This window comes from Manis javanica, chromosome 3 (assembly GCF_040802235.1).
Source record: "Manis javanica isolate MJ-LG chromosome 3, MJ_LKY, whole genome shotgun sequence".
In the NCBI taxonomy this organism is placed as follows: Eukaryota; Metazoa; Chordata; class Mammalia; order Pholidota; family Manidae; genus Manis; species Manis javanica.
In genome coordinates this window covers 181,218,059-181,243,684 of record NC_133158.1, presented here as the reverse complement: position 1 = coordinate 181,243,684, position 25,626 = coordinate 181,218,059, and the positions used below count along the sequence as shown (strand labels likewise).

The 25,626-nt window shown below is 44.6% G+C and overlaps 1 protein-coding gene across 8 annotated transcripts; it reads left to right on the top strand.

Annotated features, from left to right (window-relative positions):
- The first annotated feature begins 1,447 nt into the window (after positions 1-1,447).
- Positions 1,448-24,349, top strand: ZNF621 (zinc finger protein 621). Of its 8 annotated transcripts, none has more exons than XM_017659305.3 (6): positions 1,448-1,819; positions 2,219-2,304; positions 19,939-20,293; positions 20,643-20,747; positions 22,213-22,233; positions 22,338-24,349. In XM_017659305.3, exons 1-6 carry the CDS (start codon positions 1,780-1,782, stop codon positions 23,309-23,311), a joined length of 1,581 nt encoding a protein of 526 aa, XP_017514794.1. In that variant the 5' UTR covers positions 1,448-1,779; the 3' UTR covers positions 23,312-24,349. The 8 variants fall into 8 exon arrangements, with proteins under 8 accessions (XP_017514794.1, XP_017514797.1, XP_017514799.3 ...); XM_017659310.3 differs by having other exon boundaries at positions 1,449-1,819; positions 19,939-20,065; XM_017659307.3 differs by having other exon boundaries at positions 1,454-1,528.
- The last annotated feature ends 1,277 nt before the right edge of the window (positions 24,350-25,626 follow it).

Genomic DNA, 25,626 nt, shown 5'->3' with positions numbered 1-25,626 from the left:
TTTTGGGGTGATTTGTTAATGCAGCAGGAGATATCTCAAGTACCCGAGAGAGGACTTCTAATTGCTAAGTTGGTCAGTAACTAAGTTTAATTCCTGTGAAAGGCGTGGGATAGAGCTATGTATCCAGATATCCAGGGCCATTATATCTTCTAGCAGTGGAAGGCCAGTTCACATTTATAGCACTGAAATGCTTGGTGAGTAGGAGACATGTATCTGGAACTGAGTTCAGTAGAAATATGAGAGTGGTTGAAGTAAAAGTCTGTTTATATTGGCAACTACATTGTCAAGAAGTGGTCATTGGAGTAAGGCTCCTATTGGCCTAGTAATTTTCAGAAGCATATGGTGAGGTCACCTGCTAAACAGCTGTTGTCCAGTAGGTAGGACTGTTAGTGATTGGCTGACTTGAGGGCTGTTTGTCATTGATTGGCTCGTGTTCAGAAGCTTGGGTTGCTATTGATTTGCTAATTTTTATTAGTATAGTTAATGGGGACCGGGGAAGTGATGATGTCTCTTATTGGCTGATTTCCAGAGCATGTGTACTGGGAGAAGTTATATAAATTAAATTAATGTCAGTTACTTGCTCATGATTTGGTCAAAGAACAACCTTTCTTGATATAAAAAGTATTTTTAACCTCTTAATTCCCAGTCCTTTCTCCCCGCCACCTCCCTTCATTTTACTCAGCGAAACCTGCAGGACAGCCGATAAAGGAATCCTTTATCGTACTTGTGGAGGTATGATTTTTTTTTTCAGCCAGTGTTGACATTTAAATGATGTAAATGCTAGCTACTGGTTGGAAAAATAGCTTCAAACCAGATTTTTTGGTAACCTACTGGAAAAAGCTAAACATGAGACATTTCACGTGTCCTGCGAAAGTCAATACAGAACAAAATCATTTAATATAAGGACATGCCCTGTATATATAGGCATGCCTGGCAACCTTAGTCACCATTATCTTGGTTACTAATGTATCTGCCCTAAACGGCTCCCTACATGCCTAGGTCCTGGAAATGGAGGAGGATTTAAACGGGCAGATGGAAATCATGGTTTTCCTAAAGGCTACTCAGTCTAGGAATCAAGCAGGATGGCACAAGAGCCATTCTCCCCAGACCTGCCCAGCCCAGGTGATCATGGAGTAAAGGCAGCAGAGAGCTCCAGCTCCATCCCGTTAATGAGCCCAAAAGACGAAGTCTGCGTAGAACGAGGCTGCATCAGTGCCAGGACACTTGAGCCTCCACTCGATTCCAGCCGTTGCAGCGAAAAGGGGGACCTGCCAGCAGCGCTGCGGTTGGGCGCCAGCCAGTAACCACGCAGGCAGGAGCCAACCGGCAGCACGCTTCTCCCGCCAGCCCGGCAGAGTCACGTGGGCCAGGCCGCAGGGACCACTGAGACGGAAGGCCTCCGGATGGCCTAGAAGGGTGCCGGGCGCGTGCTCTCGCTTCCGCTTCTGCGTGTCGCTACTGGCTTCTCGGTGTCCAGAGTGAGCGAGCGAGTGAGCGAGCGTGGGCTCCACCTTCCTGTGCGTACCAGGTCCGCTGCCGGTTCCCGGCTTCCTCGCTCTCCCGGCGGCTCGTCAGTGCCCCTCCCTCGAACTCAGCCCGGGTGGTAGCCCGCTCCTCCCTAATCCGGAGCTCCGGCGTCTGGGTCTTTCTGAAGCAGCCCGAAGCGGCTGCGCGGCCTTCTAGAGCTCTGCTCCAGCCCCTTGTCCGCCGCGGTGTGATCCTCTGGTGTCCTAAAGAAATTGGCTGAAAGGCATCCTGCGCGCGGAGCTGACGTTTCTGATGTTCTGTGGGTCTCCTGCTTTCCTGGGTGGAGATCCCGGTCAGTCTCACTCACTGGACCACTGTTTTATTTGCAGTCCACACCCAGCCACCCCTGTCCTTTCTCTCCATAGGCACCTGTTCTGGGTCTGTGTCATGGTCCCTGTAAGCGCCTTTTTTCAGGTTTTTAGGTTCGTTCAGACACAGGACTGTAGGGGCAGAATTCGTCTTGGATTCCTCGGTCCACTCTGTGTGAATGGGCTGAGGAAACCTGGGTGACCAGATGGAGGAGTGTCCCGAGGAGCAGGCAGAGCAACTCATGAGGACGTTGGGGCGATCAGGCGGAGGCGGGCCTGGTAGAGTCTCCTGTCTGTGCTGTAAATGAGAATGGGTCAGCCATTGGCCGGCTGTGGATGATGCAGCACAGGGACTCTTGCACTCATGGCTCTTCTTCTCTTAGCTTCTAAGGTTCTTGCTTTTCCACATCAAGAAGACAGTGCACGAAGCCAGGGGATATCCGCCATGTTCCAAACAACTTGGCCTCAGGTGAGATGAGCTTCCTTTCAGTCTTTTAAAAATCACATTAGCAATCAGATGATCAGAAAAGGACAAAGAAGGTCTAACTTGGTCAGGCTGTGGTTTCCCCCTTGAGTCTATCCCCAGGGCTCCGTTTTTAAACGTGTGGTGGAAGAAATAAGAGTTTTGTGTATCAGAGTGATGAGTTTGATGTGTAGGTTTAAGTGGAAAAGGGGGGACCCAAGATAAATTCCCGCTGCAAGGGGAAATCCAGATCATGTTCTACAAATAAAAATTCCCTGCTGAAGATGATGCCGCGGTTCTTGTTCACAAAGCCGAAGAATGAGCTTCACAAACACCCAAGGTAGGAGAGCAAGGTACAGGCTTTTATTTAGAAATAAAGTGAGAGGAAAGAGCTCCTGGCTCACCTCAGGAGGGGGACAAGAGAGCCCCCGGGTGGTGTGTTGTCTAGAGGATTTATAGGCAGGACAGGATTTTTGGGAATTGAGGGCTTAGGGTGTGGACTTGTAGCACCTGCCCTGTCCTCAGGGTGGGCTGGGTTGTTGTCTGTTTGCCAGGGCTGTTTACAGTGAAGTCACGGGTTCTGCTGAGATACTCTTGCGGAACACTCAAACATTCCAGGCCAAGTTGCTCCTGGCCTTTTGACCTTTAACTGATCTCACTGAAGATGTCTATATTCCTAGTCGGGTATCTTTACCCTAGAGAATTAGTGTGACCTTGACTTTGAATAATGCTGAACACAGAGTTTCTATAGGGACTTAACATGGTTACATTGCTTTGACTGTAAGTATCTTGCCTTGCTTTTTCCACCCTTCTCTATCTAAGCCCATGGTCCCTGTCTCAAAACCAGAGAAATTCTTGATTGAACAGATTGTCCCACAAATTGTAGATGTATCTCAGAGAGACCTGCAGTGTTCTTTCCTTTGCACTTTCTAAATGCTGTGTGCAGAGTACTGAATAATGCAGACAAACATCCTTTTCTCAAGGGTACTTTGAACAAAATAGACAGTCTGTAAGCAAATAAATTAATACCATAATTACATGTTGCTAAAGTATAGTGCTTCTCAAAAGTGTGGTCCGCAGGTGGGCATCATCAGCATCATCTAGGAACTCATTAGAATTGTGAATTCTTGGGCCTCACCACAGACCCAGAGTCAGACTGGGGAGGAGAGTGTGTGGGGTCAGGAATCTTGTAACAAGCTCTCCCGCTGATTCCTATGCACTTTCTCAAATCTGAGAATCCCCAAAGAAGCTACCTCTGAATATAATGGTCAGGGAAGCCCCACCGAGGTGGTAACATGAGGGTGAGACCTTGAGGGTGACATAGAAACAGTTTTGGAAACTACTGAAGAGAGGGGTAATGAAGAGCTTTCCATGCAAAGGCCCTGAGTGGGGGAGAAAGCTGGTGTGCTCTAGAAATGGGGAGAGGTCAGAGAAAGTACTTCAGTGTGAGGCGTTAAGGCCTATGGCTTGTATGTCACTGTGAATGAAGGCTGGTTTCTATTCTGGGTTCAGTGAGAAGGCACTAAAGGATTTTAAGCAGGGTTGTGACATGGTTGGATTTATATGTTAAGAAGGTGTCTAACTCCTGGTTGTGAGTTGGTAGTAGAAGGGTGTCAGTCAATTAGGACCATATTATAGTCCAAGTAAGGGATTTAAGTATTGCTCCCCCTTTTTTCCTTTAAGTAGACTTTATTTTTTAGAGAAATTTTAGAACTTTTAAAGAAGTTGAGAACTATTTTTTAGAGAAGTTGCTAAGATAACAAAATTGAGGAGCAAATACAGAGAATATAAGCCCCCACATATCCATAGCCTCCCCCATTGTCATCATCCCCCATCAGAGTGGTACATTTGTTACAGTTGATGAGCCTGCATCGTCGCATAATCATCCAGTGTCCATAGTTTTCATTAGGGCTTCCCTCTTGGTGTTGTACAGTAGTGTATGAGTTACAAATGTATATGAGATTTATCCATTATTAGAGTATACGTGGATTTAACAATTCCTGTGCTCTGCCTGTTGATCCCTCTCTCCCTGGAACCCTGATTTTTTTACTGCCTATATATTGTTTTATCTTTTCCAGGTGTCATATAGTTGGAATCATACAGTGTATAGTCATTTCTCATGACTTGGTAGCATATTTCTTTCTAGTGCTGAGTAATATTCCATTATCTGGATATATGACAGTTAATTTATCCATTCACATACTGAGGATATCTTGGTTGGTTCCAAGTTTTGGCAGTTCTGAATAAAGCTGCTATAAACATCTGTGTGCAGGTTGGGTGAATATAATCAGCTCATTTGGGAAGAAACCAAGGAGCCTGATTGCTGGATATATGGTAAGAAAATGTTTGGTTTTGTAAGAAACCACCAAACTTTTCTGAAGCGGCTATGCCATTTTGCATTCCCACCAACAGTGAGTGTGAGTTCCTGTTGCTCCACATCCTCACCAGCATTTTGGCCCTTCTAGTAGGTATGTGGTGGTATCTCATTGTTTTAATTTGCATATGACTTACGAGGACATACATGTAGAACATCTTTTCATATACCTATTTGGTCTCTGTATACCTTCTTTACTTAGGCATCTGTTCAGATCTTCTGTCCACTTTTTAATTGGGTTGTTCATTTTCTTACTCTTGAGTTTTGAGGGCCATTTAGATCTCATCATTCCCCAGTTTGATGAGTGTCATGATTTGTTCTTTTTTTTTTTTCCATTGTTTCCTTTGGAACTGAGTTCCCTAATTGTTCTTGTTTTAAAAGGACCCCCCCCCCCCCATAAGGAACTGAGTATAGAGCCAGTAAAGCTGCTGTGAGCAGTACGAGTTGCCAGAATTTATCCTTGGGGTGCGTTGCTTCGTGCTTCCTCCAGGAACAATTATAGTAGCATTCTCTTCTCCCTGTGTCCTTGCTGACTCCACTGCACAGGCTGCTACCAGGAGAGAGTGTCATACACAGGAGCTTAGTTGAGCCCCTGTTGGTAGGTGTTTTCACTTTCAGTGGCTGGAAACAACAAGGCTGACTGCATCGGGTCATGAGAATCCCAGGAGGTGAGGTCATCTGTAGGGCCATTAGCACGGGGAAGGCACAGAAATCATGAAGCCCCCTCCAGTGTGAGAACCTCATTTCTGTGGTCTGCACTATCCTGATTGCAGAAGCAGATGAAGTAGCCAGTGGACACCATTAAGGGCTGCTCTTGGGCGTCATGGAAGCTTCAGAGTCTCTGGCTCCCAGGATGAGGTGTGAAGTTTCGAAATAGCTGACCCTTCAGTCCAAATTGGGTGAGGGAGCTCATGGGACTTTGAGGGAGCGTGGTAAAGATGGACTGACAGGTGATTTTGGGAGTTGGGAGTTTGAGAAACTCTTCTCCCAACCTGTTCTTCTAACCTGATGGGGCAGCAGGTACAGGGGTTAGGCATGTTTTTGGAGAAGTTCATAAGCCTAGTGTGGGAGGCTGGTTGGCATATGGGAAGAGTCCAGTTTTGTTGTTTGACAGATCTGGACTGAAGTACCAGCTCAATTGCTCCCTGGCTGTGTTGTTGTTATGGGAAATACTGAAAAAACCTGGACTGGATTACTTACGGAAGAAGCAAGCGGCACTAGGAGGTCTTGGAGTGTTGAGGCTTTATTTCACACCTGAGGGCTCAGAGGGGAGTAATCTCCCAAAAGTCTGAGCCCTGAACAAAGGCAAAGGGAGCAATATATATCTTTCTGCTTCTGTATCTGTAACATTCCTATGTGCACAGCAAGTGAGCAGGCAACAGGGAGTGAGTTTAGGAACTAAGTGCCTGGCAGAGCAGGGAGTTAAGGGGAGGGGGAAGTTAAGGGAGTTTCTATTGTCTTTGCTAAGAAGAGCAGCAGAAGGGGAGCCACCTGGACTAGACTGGTGTCCTTGTAAGTTATTCTTTATCACTCCCCCCTTTGATGCCCCTTTAAACACTTCATTTTAGGGGCCATCATCTCCTCGGTTTATGATAGGGTCATAATGGCTCTGCATATACATGAGCTCTATGGAGGAAATGCATTCCCTGGTAAAGTTAATGAGCTAGTTAAAGATGCAGGGTTTCACTAATAGTTCAAGGAATAACAGAACCGCTGACCCAGCAAGGCCAGTTAAAAAAGTTGTTAGCCATGGATTCTATTTTAACATTTGCAGCTCTATAGGCGCAGATGTCAGAGGGGGGTTGCACAATTGGAGGGAATGGGCACCTTTTCAAGGGCTGATTAAAATTAGAAAGCAGGAGGGGCACGTGTCCCCAGCACCCCCGCACCCCCCCAACCCCCATGCTCAGTCCTCCTTGGCATACTTCTTTAGCACAGCTCTCTACCAAGTTTGTGCAGTGGTTGCTGAGGACACTCAAGCAACTGAAGGCAGATCCCCGTAGTAATACTACACTGCTTAATCTGTTATGGAAAAACTTGAGAGGTCAATATTTTGTGGTAAACTGGCTGTTTAGTTAGTGCCTTTAGGGCCTGTTTGACCTTTTCATCCCTCTCCCTTTGTGCTTGGTTCTGGACTCTCCCCTGTCAGACATTCTAATGTGGGTGAGGTAGGTCCAGCAGACAGTGGATTTCTTTCTTCCCCTAATTGCACAGTCTGGGTCTCATTTATTTATTGTTTTAGTTCAGTACCTTTCCCGTCTTTAAGGCAAAGGGTGGCCCTATTATCATAATATTTAGCAGGTGTATAGGTATAGGCACTGACTCCAGTTTCCCATTTGTCTGACTTTATGCAACCACACCAATGTTCCCCGGGAGTAAGGGGGAGGAAGGGAAGGAAAAGAAGGTATAATAATAATATCACAGAGTGGTAGTGGGGAGATGCAGGAGAAACAGGTAAGCACGGGAAAACAACTTACAATTGCCCAATAGACAATAGGGCAACTTTTTGAGGAATAGTCCGGTCCAGGGGATAACAGCAGAGAGTTCAATGCCTAGGATTAAAGAAATCACTCCAGCGAGGCCCAGGATCCACAGCACGCAGGTGTTTATTAGTCAGATGCCGAGGCAGAGAGGATTCTGGAGGTCTAGCTGGGCCTTCTACTGATGTATTTTTTTCGTCTGAATTATGGGCCTTTTTCACTCTGGAATGATGGACGCACGGAGTGATGCCTGCAACTTTGAGGGCAGTAGGAGTGGTTAGAGCAACAATGTGGGGGCCAGTCCACTGAGGTTTGAGGGGGTCCCTTTTTTAATCTTTGACTTAGACTGAGTCCCCAGCCTGGAAGGAATGTACTGGGGTCCCTAAGGAAATCAGGGCTCTTTCTATAGTGTATTGTTGCAGCTTATTTAGGGTGGCTCTTAAGACTTGGAGCTGTTCTCTTAACTCCTGTATTTCCTATCTGGTGTAGGTTTCCTGGGGGGCTTCCTAGACATGGGTGAGGGTGTCCATACACTAATTCAACAGGGGAAAAGCTTTGAGTCCCAGGTGTGCAGTGAGCACACAGGAGGGTAAGGGGCAGTAGGTCCGGCCATAGGAGGCCAGTTTCTTGGCAAAACTTAGCTAGGGTTCCCTTGAGGGTGTGATTCATTTGCTTCACTTTCCCTGAACTTTGTGGCCTGTATGCAGTGTAGAGTTTTCAGGTAATGTTGAGAGATTTACTGCATCTGCTACAAGGGCAGGTCTATTGTCACTGTGAATTGTAGACTGTAGGCTAAACTGAGGCACAATTTTTCTCAGGAGGACTTTGGCTACCTCCCAGCTTTATTCTGTCCTGGTTGGGAAGGCTTTGACCCAGCCAGAGTATGTACACATTATTACTAGGATTTATCTGAGTCTTCTTGGATGGACATCTGTGAAGTCTATCTCAAGGTCTTCAAGGGGGGCAACTCCTGCTTTTTGGACACTGGGCAGGGGTCGTGATGCAGACTGAGTGTTATTTCTGGCACAAGTCACACACTGCTTACTTAAGTGCTCGGCATAATGCTGGCAACTGGCTGATGAGTATTGCTTTTTTTTTTTTTTTTTTTAGGGTGGCTCCTTCAACTATGGCTCAGTCTTTTTCTTTTTTAGAGTGCTTGGGTGGAGGAGCTTCCACAGGGGGTGTTAGGGCCATAATGAGAGAAGGAGCTTTATCTGTTTTTATTGGCCACTGTTTTAGCTGCTTTATCTGCTAGCTGGTTCCCCTGTGTTATATAGGGTTGTTTTTCTTTCGATGTTCTTTGCAATGCAGAATTGCTACTTTTTTATGTACAAAGAAATTGAAGGGCCTTTTTATATCTGGCAGGCCCAGGGTTGATGCCTGCTCTGAAGCAACTTTTATTTCCAGGAAGGTGACTCTTGCCTCTTTTGTCCAGGCAGGGGCCTTTCAATCTGGCCCCCACAGGAGGCTGCAGAGGGGCCTTGCCATTGCTAAAAATCCAGGAATCCAGGTTTTTGCAGAACCTGGTGGCCCCTAGGAATTCTTGCATGTCCCCACCTCGGCCGGGGCTGGCTCAAGGAGTCAATGATCATTTTCCTCTCTGGCCCTTGCGTCCTTTCTCCCTGGGTGAGGAGGAAGCCCAAGTACCAGACTTGCAGCTGGCAGATTTTTTGTGCCCTTTTTATGAGACTTGGTATCCTGAGTCTGACAGGAGTTGCAGGAGGGCCTTTCTGCTTTTTGCACAACTTTCTGGGTGTCACTGGCAAGGAGGAGGTCATCTACATACTGGAGGAGGGTGCAGCACGTGGCATCCCTCAGAAAGCTGTCAAGGTCTGCAGCCAATGTCTCTCCAAAGAGAGTGGGTAAGTTTCTGAACTCTTGTGGAAGCTACATCTATGTTAACTGCATCTGCTGCCCTCTATCCAGTTCAGTCTATCCAAAGGCAAACAGCTGGATTTGGGGTGCCAGCCAGAGGCAGAAAAAGGCATCTTTAAATCTAGGCAAGTGAATCATTTGGTAGACTCTGGGATCTGGCTGAGGAGGGTGTACAGATTTGGAACCACTGGGTGTAAAGAAACAGTCACTTTGTTAATGGCTTGCAGGTCTTGAATAGGCCAGTACCCTCCTCCTGGCTTTTTGACTGATAGCGGGGTTTTCTAGGGCGACTGACAATTAGAATGCCTGCCTCTCTGAGTCTGATCATGTGTTCCTGCATGCCTGCTCTCGCCTCTTGTGTGAGAAGGGGTACTGCTGCTGTCTTTGTGGTTCCAAGAATAGCTGCAGTCTTTTTCACTGAAGGGGGCTACAGGGAGGGTGACCACAGAGTGTTCTGCCCTTGTGTCAACCATAAAATTCATATTTTGGACCCCCACTTTCATTTTGACCAGGGCTTATAGGTACTGAGTATTTCATACTTACTAAAAATGAAAAACCAAGGTAAAACAATTATGGCTGACACACTCATCTGAATGTTATCTTGATTTTGAAGGGGAACAAACACAAGCTGTTACTCACCTCTTAAAAAAGAGCTTTTTGGGAATTATATTCCTTAAAATGTACACGGGGGGCCTGAATATCAACCTTTCATACTGTAAAAAAGGATTATGGATGCATGAGTGGCCATATTTTGAAGATCAAGTATTTCTTGTTGCCTACTATGTGGTAGGCCCTGGGACTTTGAGGATTAAAAGGAGTGCACATGTATAGTTTGGGAAATGATTATATACAACATTAAATGCAATAAAGTGTGTGCCCAAAGCCAAGACAGTGGAAAGGAAAAAAAAAAAAAAAATCCTTGTCAGTCTGAGTCTGCTCCTGCTAGGCCAGAGCCTTTCCCTATGGGCTCCTCCCGGCAGCAACTAGGACTTTGGCTCCGTCGGGGCATTTGTTCTTCTAATGCCCCTTCTCTTTACAGTAAGCACACTGGTCCCTGGATGGGGGGTCCTAGGCCTCCCCCCACTTGGTTGTCGGCACTTCTCTGCCTTTTGGTCATCTCTCTTTTAGTGTGGTTTCCAGGAGGCTGGTTTTTTTTCTTCATTTCTCTTTCAGCCTCTCTGTCAGCCTGAACCTCTCTGTTTAGATATACTTTGTTGGCAATTTTAATCAGCTGAGTGATATTCATCCTGGCAAAGCCTTTAAGTTTTGGAGCTTTTTTTCTGATGTCTGGGGCAGTTTGAGCTATGAATGAGGTGTTGACCATTTATTGGCTCCCTGGTGACTCAGGATTGAAGGGGGTGTAGATATGATAAGCTTCACACAGACTTTTTAAAAAAAATTTATTTAATTTTTATTTTGGTATCATTAATCTACAATTACATGAGCAATCTTATGGTTCCTAGACTCCCCCCATCATCAAGTCCCCCCCACATACCCCATTACAGTCACTGTCCATTAGCGTAGCAAGATGCTACAGAATCACTACTTGTCTTCTCTGCATTGTACAGCCCTCCCTGTGCCCGCCAACCCCTATATTATGTCTGGTAATCGTAATGCCCTCTTTGCCCTCTTTTCTCTCCCTTCCCACCTATCCTCCCTGGTCCCTTTCCATTTGGTAACTGTTACTCCATTCTTGGGTTCTGTGAGTCTGCTGCTGTTTTGTTCCTTCAGTTTTTATCTTTATTCTTATGCTCCACAGATGAGTGAAATCATTTGATACTTATCTCTTTCTGCCTGGCTTATTTCACTGAGCATAATACCCTCTAGCTCCATCCATGTTGTTGCAAATGTTAGGATTTGTTTTCTTTTTATGGCTGAATAATATTCCATTGTGCATATGTACCACATTTTTATCCATTCATCTACTGATGGACACTTAGGTTGCTTCCATTTCTTGGCTATTGTAAATAGTGCTGTGATAAACATAGGGGTGCATATGTCTTTTTCAAACTGGGCTGCTGCATTCTTAGGGTAAATTCCTAGGAGTGGAATTCTTCACTCAAATGATATTTCTATTTTGAGTTTTTTGAGGAATCTCCATACTGCTTTCCACAATGGTTGAACTAATTTACATTCCCACTGGCAGTGTAGGACAGTTCCCCTTTCTCCACATCCTCGCCAACATTTGTTGTTGTTTGTCTTTTGGATGTTGGCCATCCTTACTGGTGTGAGGTGATACGTTATTGTGGTTTTAATTTGCATTTCTCTGATGATTAGCGGTGTGGAGCATCTTTTCATGTGCTTCTTGGCCATCTGAATTTCTTCTTTGGAGAAGTGTCTGTTCAGCTCCTCTGCCCATTTTTTAATTGGATTATTTGCTTTTTGTTTGTTGAGGTGTGTGAGCTCTTTGTATATTTGGATGTCAATCCTTTATCGGATCTGTCATTTATGAGTATATTCTCCCATATACTGTAAGATGCCTTTTTGTTCTATTGATTCCTTTGTTGTACAGAAGATTTTCAGCTTGATATAGTCCCACTTGTTCATCTTTGGTTTAGTTTCCCTTGCCTGGGGGAATATGTTCATGAAAAAGTTGCTCATGTTTATGTCTGAGAGAGTTTTGCCTATGTTTTTTTCTAAGAGTCTTATGGATTCATGACTTACATTCAGGTCTTTGATCCATTTTGAATTTACTTTTGTGTATGGGGTTAGACAGTGATCCAGTTTCATTCTCTTACATGTAGCTGTCCAGTTTTGCCAACACCAGCTGTTGAAGAGGCTGTCATTTCCCCATTGTATTTCCTTGGCTCCTTTATCATGTATTAATTGACTGTATTTGTTTGGGTTAATACCTGAACTCTCTGTTCTGTTCGACTGGTCTGTTCTTGTGCCAGTACCAAATTATCTTGATTACTGTGGCTTTGTAGTAGAGCTTGAGTTGGGAAGTGAGATCCCCCCTGCTTTATTCTTCCTTCTCAGGATTGCTTTGGCTATTCAGGGTCTTCTGTGGTTCCTTATGAATTTTAGAACTATTTTTTCCAGTTTGTTGAAGAATGTTGTTGGTATTTTTATAGGAATTGCATTGAATCTGTAGATTGCTTTAGGCAGGATGGCCCTTTGGCAATATTAAATCTTCTTACCCAAGAGCATGGGATAAATTTCCATTTGTTAGTGTCCTCTTCAAGTTCTCTTAAGAGTGTTTTGTAGTTTTCAGGGTATAGGTCTTTCACTTCCTTGGTTAGGTTTATTCCTAGGTATTTTATTCTTTTTGATGCAATTGTGAATGGAATTGTTTTCCTGATTTCTCTTTCTGCTAGCTCATCATTAGTGTATAGGAAAGCCACAGAATTCTGTGTATTAATTTTGTATCCTGCAACTTTGCTGAATTCAGATATTAGTTCTAGTAGTTTTGGAGTGGATTCTTTAGGGTTTTTTATGTACAATATCATGTCATCTGCAAATAGTGACAGTTTGACTTTTTCTTTACCAATCTGGATGCCTTATATTTCTTTGTGTTGTATGATTGCCGTGGCTAGGACCTCCAATACTATGTTGAATTACATTGGGGAGAGTGGGCATCCCTGTCTTGTTCCCGATCTTAGATGAAAAGCTTTTAGCTTTTTGCTGTTCAGTATGATGTTGACTGTGGATTTATCATATATGGCCTTTATTATGTTGAGGTAGTTGTCCTTTTTACCCATTTTGCTGAGAGTTTTTATCATGAATGGATGTTGAATTTTGTTGAATGCTTTTTCAGCATCTATGGAGATGATAATGTGGTTTTTGTTCTTCTTTTGTTTATGTGGTGTATGATGTTGATGGATTTTTGAATGTTATACCATCCTTGCATCCCTGGAATAAATCGTACTTGATCATGGTGGATGATCTTTTTGATGTATTTTTGAATTCGGTTTGCTAATATTTTGTTGAGTAATTTTGCATCTATGTTCATTAGGGATATTGGTCTGTAATTTTCTATTTTGGTGGGTTCTTTGCCTGGTTTTGGTATTAGAGTGATGCTGGCTTCGTAGAATGAGTTTGGAAGTATTCCCTCCTCTTCTATTTTTTGGAAAACTTTAAGGAAAATGGGTATTATGTCTTCTCTGTATGTCTGGTAAAATTCAGTGGTGAATCCATCTGGCCTGGGGGTTCTCCTCTTGGGTAGTTTTTTGATTACCAATTCAATTTTGTTGGTGGTAATTGGTCTGTTTAGATTTTCTTTTTCTTCCTTAGTCAGTCTTGGAAGGTTGTAGTTTTCTAGGAAGTTGTCCATTTCTTCTAGATTTCCCAGCCTGTTAGCATATATATTTTCATAGTATTCTCTAATAATTTTTTGTATTTCTGTGGTGTCCGTTGTGATTTTTCCTTTCTCATTTCTGATTCTCTTTATGTGTGTAGATTCTCTTTTTCTCTTAATAAGTCTGGATAGGGGTTTATCTATTTTGTTTATTTTCTCAAAGAACCAGCTCTTGGTTTCATTGATTTTTTTTCTATTGTTTCATTCTTCTCAATTTTATTTATTTCTTCTCTGATCTTTATTATGTCCCTCCTTCTGCTGACTTTGGGCCTCATTTGTTCTTCTTTTTCCAGTTTCAATAATTCTGACTTTAGACTATTCATTTGGGATTGTTCTTCCTTCTTTAAATGGGCCTGGATTGCAATATACTTTCCTCTCAGAACTGCCTTTGCTATATCCCACAGAAGTTGGGGCTTTGTTCTGTTTTTGTCATTTGTCTCCATATATTGCTTGATCTCTGTTTTAATTTGGTAATTGATCCATTGATTATTTAGGAGCATGTTGTTAAGCCTCCATGTGTTTGTGAGCCTTTTTGTTTTCTTTGTACAATATATTTCTAGTTTTATACCTTTGTGATCTGAGAAGTTGGTTGGTAGAATTTCAGTCTTTGAATTTACTGAGATTCTTTTTGTGGCCTACTATATGGTCTATTCTGGAGAATGTTCCATGTGCACTTGAGAAGAATGTGTATCCTGCTGCTTTTGTGTGTAGAGTTCTGTAGATGTCTTTTAGGTCCATCTGTTCTAGTGTGTTGTTCAGTGCCTCCATGTCCTTACTTATTTTCTGTCTGGTTGATCTGTCCTTTGGAGTGAGTGGTGTGTTGAAATCTCCTGAAATGAATGCATTGCATTCTATTTCCTCCTCTAATTCTGTTAGTATTTGTTTCACATATGTCGGTGCTCCTGTATTGGGTGCATATATATTTATAATGGTTATATCCTCTTGTTGGACTGACCCCTTTATCATTATGTAATGTCCTTCTTTATCTGTTGTTATTTTCTTTGTTTTGAAGTCTATTTTGTCTGATATAAGTACTGCAACACATGCTTTTTTCTCCCCATTGCATGAAATATCTTTTTCCATCCCTTCACTTTTAGTCTGTGTATATCTTTGGGTTTGAGGTGAGTCTCTTGTAAGCAGCATATAGATGTTCTTGCTTTTTTATCCATTCTATAACTGTGTCTTTTGATTGGTTCATTCAATCCATTTACATTTAGGGTGATTATTGATACATATGTACTTGTTGCCACTGCAGGCTTTGGATTCGTGGTTACCAAAAGTTCAAAGTTAGCTTCTTTACTATCCATCTGACTTAACTCTCTTTTTACACTATTATAAACACAATCTGATGATTCTTTATTTCTTTCCCTTCTTAGTCTTCCTCCTCCATTGTTCATATGTTAGGTGTTTTATTCTGTACTCTTTGTGTTTCATTTGAGTGTTTTTCTGGATAGTTGATTTTATTTTTTGCCTTTAGTTAGTATTTCATTGGTCTTTTTTCTTTACTGTGAGTTTATTTTCTCTGGTGACATCTATTTTGTCTTAGGAGTGCTTCCATCTCAAGCAGTCCCTTTAAAATATGCTGTAGAGGTGGTTTGTGGGAGGTAAATTCCTTCAACTTTTGCTTGTATGGAAATTGTTTACGTCCATCAAATTTAAATGGCAATCGTGCTGGAAACAGTATTCTTGGTTCAAGGCCCTTCTGTTTCATTGCATTAAAAACATCATGCCATTGTCATCTGGCCTGTAAGCTTTCTGTTGAGAAGTCTGATAGCCTGATGGGTTTTCCTTTGTAGGTAATCTTTTTTCTCTCTCTGGCTGCCTTTAATGCTTTGTCCTTGTCTTTGATCTTTGCCATTTTAATTATTTTATATCTTGGTGTTGTACTCCTTCGGTTCCTTGTGTTTGGAGATCTGTGGGTGTCCATGGTCTGAGTGACTATTTCCTTCCCTAACTTGGGGAAATTTTCAGCAATTATTTCTTCAAAGACCCTACTATCCCTTTCTCTCTCTCTTCCTCTGGTACCCCTATAATGCCAATATTGTTCTGTTTGGATTGGTCACACAATTCTCTTAATATTCTTTCATTCCTAGAGATCCTTTTATCTCTCTCTGCCTCAGCTTCTCTGTATTCCTGTTCTCTGATTTCTATTCCATTAAAGTCTCTTGCACCTCGCCCAGTCTGCTCTTAAATCCTTCCATTGTTTGTTTCATTTCTGTTGTCTCCCTCCGGACTTCATCCCTTAGCTCTTGCATATTTCTGTGCAGGTGCATCAGCATGGTTATGACTTTTATTTTGAATTCTTTTTCAGGAAGATTAGTTATATCTATCTTACCAGGCCCTCTGTCTGGAGTTGTCTGATTGATTTTTGACTGGACCAGATTCTTCTGCCTTTTCATGGTGATGGAAATGGTCGTGGGCAGGTGCCACATATGTCAGCTGGGAGAACAAAGTCCCTTCCTAGTTGTTGGTTGCCTTGCCCTTCTCTGCTGCCTGTGCTGGTTTCCCGCACACTGGCAGCAGACTCTGGGACAATCTCCTGAGCTGCCATGGGTGGGACCACCCTCTGGCTAGCCTAGAGCACTGTGGGGGGATTGCAGCCATGCCGGGTGTGTTCTCCTGTGATAATGGGCACCCCTTCGTTCCTTCTGGACCTTGCTCCAGCTTCCGCTGCCTGTGCCGGTTACCTACACACCAGGAGCAAACTCTGAGACAATCTACTGAGCTGTCGTGGGTGGGGCCACCCTCAGGCTAGCCTAGAGTGCTGCTGGGATTTACAGCCATGCTGAGTGTGTTCCCCTACGAGAATGGTGCCCCTTCATTACTTCTGGACCTTGCTCCAGCTTCCACTGCCTGTGCCAGTTACACACTGGGAGCAGACTGGGACAATCTCATGAGCTGCCGTGGGCTAGGTTGCCTTGGGCTATCCTGGAGCACTGCAGGGAGTCCCAGCAGCCCCAGGTGTGTTCTTCTGTGAGAATGGTGCCCCTTTGTGCCTTCTGGACCTTGCTCCAGCTTCCACTGCCTGTCCTAGTTAGCTGTGCGCTGGGAGGAGACTCTGTGTGGTTGCTGTGGGCGGGGCCACTTTCCAGCTGCTCTGCAGCTGTAGTGGGTCAGCTGGTTTGCTTGTAGCGCCACCTGGGGGTAACGAATGGCAGGCTGCTTAATGCCATGAGGGGCTTCAGGGCTGCTTAACCCCCCAGGGTGTTAGGGGGCCTGAAGTTCCTCAAGATGCCCAGCCTGCTGGGGTCAGTGTGCTGGGATGATTTTGTTCAGCTGTTGACCCTTGTCCCTTTAAGCCTTTTAAAAAGTGCCCACTTTTCTTTTGACCCAGGGGAGCCAGCTGTGGGGACCCGCTTGCAGTCTCCATCTCAGACCCTGCCCTTCTGTTTCTCTGATATCCAGCACACCATGCAATGTGTGTGTGTGCTCCCAGTGCAGATTACTAGGGCTGGTTATTTAGCAGTTCTGTGCTTCCACTCCCCCCACCTCTGACTCTTTTCCTCCCTCCAGTGAGCTGGAGTGGGGGGAGTGCTCAGGTCCTGCCAGGTCACGACTTTGTATCTTACCCTTTTTGTGAGATGCTGAGTTCTTGCAGATGTAGATATAGCCTGGCTATTGTACTGTATCCTCTGGTTTCTCTTTTAGGAATAGTTGTATTTGTTGTATTTTCAAAAAATATATGTGGTTTTGGGAGGAGATTTCCACTGCCCTACTCACACCACCATCTTGAGCCGGAACCTGTTCACACAGTCCTTCATAATAATCCTCAGGAGACTTTCCTGGTTGTTGAGTGACTGAAGAAACTTTGATCATGTTCATAGGCTTTTTGGACCCGACTTTGAACCCCTGAAGGAGGGTGTCCTGATATCGGTGGATCTGGTGCTGTCCCTCAGGGGTAGTGAAGTCCCACTTGGGGTGCTCCTCGGGGACAGCAATTTCAGCCCATGCACCCTGACCAAGGACCCCGGCTGCCTCCTCTCTTCCATTGTGACCAGGGTGTGGAGAAGCTGTTAACAGTTTTTTAGGTTGGCTGATGGATTTGCAAGAAGAATTCTATGAGATCAACCAGGGCTTGTGGTTTTTCTGATGGGGTGTCAGTTGTGGAGAAGGGTTGATAGTAAAACATGGACTGGCTGGGCTGGATGGTCTCATATTTATTATGTCTTTCAGGCTCCAGCATGATATCTGAAGGGTGCCTGCTCCCGGCCAAGGGTGCAGTCTGGCTGCTGGTCCGGGGGAGAGTGGGTCCACTGGTTCTGGAGTTGTCAGGGAGGCTGACAGTGGCAGGTATCAGGGACTGGGGGCTGGATGCTGACAGCCTTGAGGGCATATAAGGTCACCAGCAAGCATCTGTGGAGGCTCAGGCTTCTGCTTATTCTTTTCAGGCTTCTTTGTTGAGGCAACTAAGACCCTACCCTGCCCCTGCCTGTTGTAAGCGAATTGCACCCAAGGGGGAAGAGTCTGAGCGATTCCTAACCATTAATATATGAGAACTGGTCAGGATGACCTGGATCTCCAGTGATGACCCGCCAGATCAGGGGGACTGTTGGGACATTTAGAGACCATTCTGGTGGCCACCCTAAACTGAAGGGGGGCCATTCAGAATCAAACAGGGCCTTTAACCTGCCAGGAGTTAATTTCACTCTGTAATATTCTGAAAATCTTTCCTGAGATTCTTGATCATAGTGCCAAAGACTGTGGGGTTACTATGCCCTGACCCCATGACGTGTCCGTGGATGGTACTGTGACAAGGGAGGGGTGCCTCCTCTAGAGAGGAGACCAATCAGATGTCTGTCCGTTCGCACTTCTCGCGGAGACTTTGCTCAGCCTTGACTAAGGTGCACCTGTATAAGTCCCGGGCCAGTTCACCCAAAGCTGAATCACCATTATGTCGTGGCGGCCGTCCACGAATGCAGATGAGGGCCCACTCAGATTCCGTAGCACAGGTCGTGGAATCACAGATTCAGTGGAGACTAAATGACTTCAGCCTCGCGTGTGCACACGCCCCGCCCCCCCCCCCCCCCCAGGAAGACCAGAGTTTAAACATCGCCCCACTGGAATGTCTACCTGTGAGACTTCTAAGAAGTCTCCAGGAGGTGATCAGGCTCCCCTTCCACCCCAACAGGTGGGACTGGCTGGGTCAGGCACCCCAGGGCCTTACCAGATTTGACGTCGGAACCAGGTCCTCACCTGACAAGCCTCCTTGAGTCCAGTGGGAACAGTGGAGTGGGGCTGGCCCAGGTGACTGGGTGGGAGACTGCCGAGGGAGCAGGCAGGGCATGCCTTCTCCCTTGTGATTGCCCATTCCCTCACCACCCCACTGTTTGCCCCAAACCAGTGGCAACAAAGGGGCAGCGCAGTTGTTTTTCCTGGGCAGGGAACCAAATGTTATGAAAAATACTGAAAAAATCTGGACTGGATCACTGACAGAAGAAGCAAATGGTACTCAGAGCTCTTGGAGTGTTGAGGTTTTATTTCACACTGGCAGGCTCACTGGGGAGTAATCTCTCAAAAGCCTGAGCCCCGAACAGAGGCAAACAGAGCAACATACATCTTTTTGCTTCTGTATCTGTAACATTCCTTCGTGCACATCAAGCGAGCTGGCAACCGGGAGTGAGTTTAGGAAGTAAGTGCCTGGCAGAGCAGGGAGTGAAGGGGAGGGGGAAGTTAAGGGAGTTTCTATTGTCTTTGCTAAGAGCAGCAGAAGGGGAGCCACCTGGACTAGACTGCTGTCCTTGTAAGTTTTTCCCTATCATCATCTTAGGCAAAGTAATTAATCTTTCTGAACCCTAGTTTCATCATTTGAAAAATGGGAGTAATAATTCCTACTTCATATATGTGTTATAAAAGGTAAATTAAATACATGATTTAAAGTACCCACCTACAAACCTGGTACTGGGGACTGATGTCAACAAGTATTAGCTCCTTTCACTTCTGGAAAGATAAAGACTCCAGGAGGAGAGTGAGCAGCACACCTTGGCAGGGGTGTTTGTGGAGCTCAAGACTGGGAGATGGTAGGGACAGGACACTGCTGACCTTATTTAAAGACAGGTGGTTCAGAGAAGAGGCAGGATGCAAGTTTCCTTGAAGAGAGCTGGCTAGAAAGATTAAAAGTATAAAAAGAAATTTGCAAAATGCTGGGAATATTTCTAAGGAATCGCACCTCTGTGTGTTGTGGAAGATGTTTCGGGAAAGACCAAGGAGAAGCCAGGAACAGAGAACAAATGGGGCTGTGTGTGTATACTTTGAATGGGCGGAGACAGAGTGAGTGGCAGCTGCCTCAAGTGATTGGTGTAAGGAAATGAGGCGACAGGATTATGGAGTGCATGACGGTAGTGGGTGCCAGAGGGGCAGATCCATGGAGCCAGGAACGTAGGATGTGGTGTTCCTGGCCATGCAGATGGGAGGACGCTGGGGTTCTCCATTTGGAAGTGGGAACATTGGCTGAGGGCTGGCCTCTGGTTGGGTGCTGGGGCCTCTTCTCACTAGAGCAGACTTGGTCTCCACGGAGCTCAGAGTTGCAGGCCCTGGCAAGTCCATGTCTTCCCTGCCGCTCAGGCTGCCCTCGTCTGCCCCTCACCTGGAATCTGAATAGGTACCTCTTGTTTCAGGAGACAGTGACCTTTGAGGATGTGGCCGTGTACTTCACCCAGAGTCAGTGGGCCAGCCTGAACCCTGTGCAGAGGGCCCTGTACAGGGAGGTGATGCTGGAGAATTATGCAAACGTGGCTTCCCTGGGTAAGGTCTCTCAGCGACCCTTTGTGATAGTTCGGTGCCTTCCTCAGAATTTCATAGGATTCGAGAAGTCTGTAGGTTTGACTCTAAAGGTTCTGCAGTCACCAGCCTCTGGAGATGCTGGGTGCGGAAACCCCTGGTTCCCTTTGGTTTTGAAATTGGAGTCGCTGACACCCCAGGGAAGGGAGTGGTTCTGGGCACCGGGGAACAGCACTCTTCCTGGTACTCTAGGTGAGTCCTTTGTTCCTCCAGCCTCCTTGGTTCTGGGGATGTTGGCCCTCCCTTTGTGCTGGAGCCTCCCAGCACATCAGTACATGTATTTGTCATGAGGTACTGCCTTTCTGCTGCGTCAGGCTGAGGTCGCACTTTCTTCCTGAGGATGATTGCTGTCGCCCTGGCCTTGCCTTGGAGCACAGTGTAGAGCCTTTCCTCAGAACCCCTGGGTAGCTCACTTGGCCTTCTGGACATACCATTTCTCTCCCCTCCCCAAACAGTCCATTAGGAGGTGGGCCAAGAGAGATGTTAGGAACCATCCGAATGTTTCCCCTTAACTTCTCTTTTCTTTTTCCTGCTGGAGTAGCCTTTCCATTCCCCAGGCCTGTTCTGGTCTCCCAGCTGGAGAGAGAGGAAGCACCGTGGGGCCCAGATCCCTGGGAAGCTGAGATTCCTAGAGGCCTCCGTCCGGGTGAGTGAGAGAGCCTAGAGGCTTCTGGTCTTGTGTCTCCTGTCTGCCAGAGATGTTTCTTTGGCAGCAGAGAACAAGGCCCCTGTTGTTCATAAGGCAGCACTCCATGCACTCTGACCTCTCCCCACTTCTAGCCCAAGCCTGGGAAGTCCCAAGAGTGGAGGCTGCACTGTGTCTCCACATACACAGCTGTCCTCCCACAGAAAAGCTGTGACTCAGTAGCTCCTAAACCACTTCTTTTCTTACTTGCCAGTGAAAATATTTGATCTTATGCCAGTTTTCTTTGCAAAAAATTGGGGTGTCAGCCGTACTTCCAGGAAAACAGGATATTGTGGGTCAAACTGATTTATTTGTGCCACACCTATAAGTTTTGTTTTTAGGCTTTCAGCAATGAAAATAATTCATTTATTGTGCCTTTTTGGTATCTAAATCACCTAAAAGGTCTCTGTGCCAAGATCTTTGGGTCTACCTTGTGTTTTCCTAAGTGGAGCTGTAGAGGAAAGGGCATGGGCTGGTACCCCACCACTTCACCCAATACACACACACACAGGGCCTAGAATTTCTGAGACTGCTTACTAGTCCTGGGAACTTTGATTGCTTGGGTTTTTTTTCTTTTTGAAAGAAAGTTTCCAGGCCTCACTTCTTACACATACTGTGGCTTTGTAAATGGTGGTTCTTTTAGCATTAGTAGCTCTCCAGTTCAACCTGTGTTCCAGCTGACTTCCTGAAAGAAATAATCATTTATCCCAGAATATTAAAAAGTAGAATGATTAGATCATTATTTAGAATTTGGAATTTGGGGTGGCTTCCTGGCTCACAGGTGGGGCTCTGAGGTATGTGTTTTCCTAGTTTGTGCTTTTAAGCCTGCTAGACCTCCTGTGGAGCTCGGGCTGCTAATCTGTTTCCCCTAGAGTTTCACTGAGTTTTTTTTTTTCTTGCTCTCTTTTGTTTCCACTTCTTGCTGATCCCTCTTATCTTTCCCATTATTAACCCTCCTGCCTTCTTTATTTCCCATTCTTGAAATTCTCATTCTCATTTCGTTTGCCTTGGTTCATTTCCCAGCCTTCCTCATAGGAAGCACTTCCTGGTCTATTTCTATTGCCATCACTTTTCCAGTTGTATGTTATTACAGATGACCCTTGAACAACACAGTTTTGAACTGCAGAGGCCCACTTATACACAGAATTTTTTCAATAAATATATTGGACAATTTTGGGGATATTTATTATTGTTTAAAAAATATTTTCTGTAGCTTACTTCATTGTAAGAATGCAGTATATAATATATAAAATATATGTTCATAGACTGCTTATATTATTGGTGAGCCTTCTGTTTAGCAGTAAGCTATTAATAGTTAAATTTGGAGGAAGTCAAAAATTATATGTGGATTTTTGGGGCCTGTAAACCCCCATGTTGTTCAAGTTTCAACTTTTTTTTCCTTTTTCTCTCTTATTTTCCTTTATAGATGCATGTGGCTATTTCATGGGTATGTTTTTTAAAATCACATTTTTCAAGAGAAATTTAGGATCACTGGATCCTGCCTTTTTTTCCAGTTCAGTAATTAGGAACACTTGTGGTTTTTTTGGTCAGGTGCTAAGTCCTGGATCAAGACTGAAGAGCCAGCTGTGAAGCAGGAAGGCTCTGAGGAATCAGAGTCAGGCAGAAGGCCAGTAGGACTTCTCAGGAATGTTTCTCAGCACTTCGATTTTAAAAGCAAGGCAATGTGGCAGACTTTCAGTCTAAATCCAAATCTGGTACTTCGAGGTGGAATGGAGTTCTATGAATGTAAAGAATGTGGGAAAACCTTCAGACATAATTCATGGCTTATTCGACATCAGATGAGTCATACTGGAGAAAAGCCCTTCAAGTGTAAGGAATGTGGCAAAGCTTTCAAGTCCAGCTATGACTGTATTGTACATGAGAAAAATCACATTGGAAAAGGGTCCTGTGACTCTAAGGGGTGTGGCAAAGGTTTGAGGTCTGACACATCCTTGACTCAACATCAAAGCATCCACACTGGAGAGAAACCCTATGAATGTAAGGAGTGTTGGAAAGCTTTTGGTTATAGGTCACTTTTTATTGTCCATCAGCGAATTCATAGTGGGGAAAAACCCTACCAATGTAAGGTGTGTGGCAAGGCTTTCACTCAGAAGATAGCCTCCATTCAGCATCAGAGAGTTCATACCGGAGAGAAGCCCTACGAGTGTAAGGTGTGTGGGAAAACCTTCAAGTGGTACAGCAGCTTTGTTCAGCATCAGAAATTGCACCCTATAGAGAAAAACCATAGCAAGGTTCTTGGACCTTCCCCCCTGAGCCCACAGTGCCCCTCTTCAGCCTTATCCCCTGTTTCTCTCCAGGGTCCATGCGCTGATCCCACTATGTCTGTGCCTTCACTGACCTTTCCAAATGCTGTGCTCATTCCTGCCACTGGGCCTTTGTTCATGCTGTTGCCCACATCAGGAATATCTTCTTCACCTGTCCAAGCAGTACGTGTCTTCCAGGGCCTTCCTCCTTCTGTGAAACCTTCCCCAGTTATTCTGACTCCTCCTCCTCACTCCTCCTGAGCTTTGTCTTCATGCTTTTCTGCTCAGCAAATGTACAACCTAATTTGAATTTCATTTGTATTTTTTCTCACCTTACACATATTACAACTGTTCTGGCATAACTCCTAATAATCCATGTATATTTAAAGGCTAGATTTACATAATACATTCTGTTTTCTTTTGGAAAATGGAAGTACTTGACCTTTGCATTGGCCCCTTTCAGAATCTGACAGTAATGGCTGTATCTGCATGTGGGCGTGCTGAAGTTAGAAATGCTGGTATGGCCCTTTGTTGTGTAGAGAAGCTTCGGAGGAAGGATATCCCTGTATTAGGCCATTGTAATTAGAGAGATGCAGCTGGGAGAACCGGAGATGGCATGCAAGAACTGGGAGCAGAGAATGCGAATAAGCTTCCTACAATGGACTTTAGAAATTAATGCATATTGTTCAGTGGGCCAAGTGGTTCATTAATGCAATTGAGTCACATTGACCTTGGCATGGATCATTGAGGATCTCATCTGCTGATGGAAAAGATCACGTGAGATAACCAGTGAAGAATATGTGCAAAGTGATAGAAATCATCTACATGGTAGCAATTATGTCTTAAAATAGGAAGTGTTTTTCATTTTCTTCTTTAGTTTTGCTCTTGATGTTTAGCTGGTTCTTTTTAATTTCAGTTTCCTAAGTATGTATCAAAGCATTCATCTTTCTTTCATCTGCTGTGTACATTTGTCCTGGTGGGCGTTCTGGTTTTCTTCTTACAGGCACTGGCTTCTACATTGAATATTATCCAGACAGCATGAATCGTAAATATGAATTTGTGAATTGCTAAAGAAATAGGAGCAACAGTGTAAAGCCAACTTGGGGGAAATCTGAATCAGGATCCAAAATTGTTCTTAGGAATAAAGGGGCTGTGGGTCAATGGATTGCTCTTGGTTTTGATCTTGATGAACATTCTTTTACATCTGGGCCAAAGGACTCTGAAGTAATTTCTGGAATAATAACTTGCATTATACATTATTAGCATTAATATAAAATAAATCCTTAAGAATTGGTGAAAGGGGCGATAAATGTTTTTTCTTTTAAGTTGCTTTTGCTGCCTAGAAGTCTCTCCATAACAATGAACAGAAAAACCTTTAAATTAGTGGTTCTTAAACCTTACAGGTGTCTGAATAACCTGGTGTGCTGAATAACATTGGTGTAAAAAGAGTAATTTCCTGGCCTAACTCCCAGAAATTCTAATTGTGGATATGTGGTGATGCCTAAACCTTTAGTGTGGACCATAGTTTAAGAGAATGCTTTAGCATGAAATACTATGAGCTATTTAGAGGCATTGATAAAGGGGTTGGGAGAAACCACCTTATTTCACAGTGGATCTTCAGACAGAGACCTCTAAAAGTAATTTGGGTGGTGTTAGTTTAGAACAAGAGAGAAAAGCAAGTGAAATATGGACAGTAGGGATAAAAAGAGGCAAAGAAGTCTGATGTGGCTGTGAAGAGTTCTCAAGGTCTCCACTGGCAGAAGGATTTTGGGGGTTGACATAGGCTGCTGTCGCCAGTGGGTTTCAGCCCCAAACAAGTTCACTATGGATTCAGTGTGACCAAAGAAACTGACAGCAAAACGTTCTTGGGGGTGAAAGGGTTTATTACCTGGCTTGTTCTCCCGGCGGTAGGTTGAGCACCAGTGTCTCTGCCTCTGCCCAGAGCACTGGGCCGAGCTCTCTATATAGCACAATAATAGCTTATTACCTAAAGGTGTGGAAGCGGTAGCCTAGCAACAGGCCAGTTACATCATCAGGTGGCTTAAGTTCAGTGAGGATCCTGGCCATAGGAACCCCAACTTCCCCACATTCCACCCCTCCAGGATTCTTGCCTTACAGTCTACACGCTTTCAATCTTCTGCAGTGGTCCCTGTGTGAGAAAGCTTGAGCACTGTAACCAGATTCCACAATAGCAACAGAGGATAACAACAACTTAGAGATAATAAAAATTAAGATACAGCAAGATTTTGATACAGCTAACAAAAATTACAATAATCGTCAAGCCAGAGCAGGTTCCTAATAACAAAAGTTAGAATAATCCTCAAACCAGAGGAAGTTCTCAATTGACAAAGACTTTAGGGGCAATAAGACACATGTTTTAATGCTACCAACATAGGCAAATCTTGTCCATCAGGTAGGATGCATGCAAGAGAGCGGTCCTGTGATAGGAGTGTAGCAGGAAGGGGGTCCTTTCCAGGTCTAGTATATCATACTTTTACTCCTTTCCCCATGGGGGTTACTGAAGGGTCTATATATACTGCCATTGGAGGTGCATGCACTGGCCATAATGATAAACC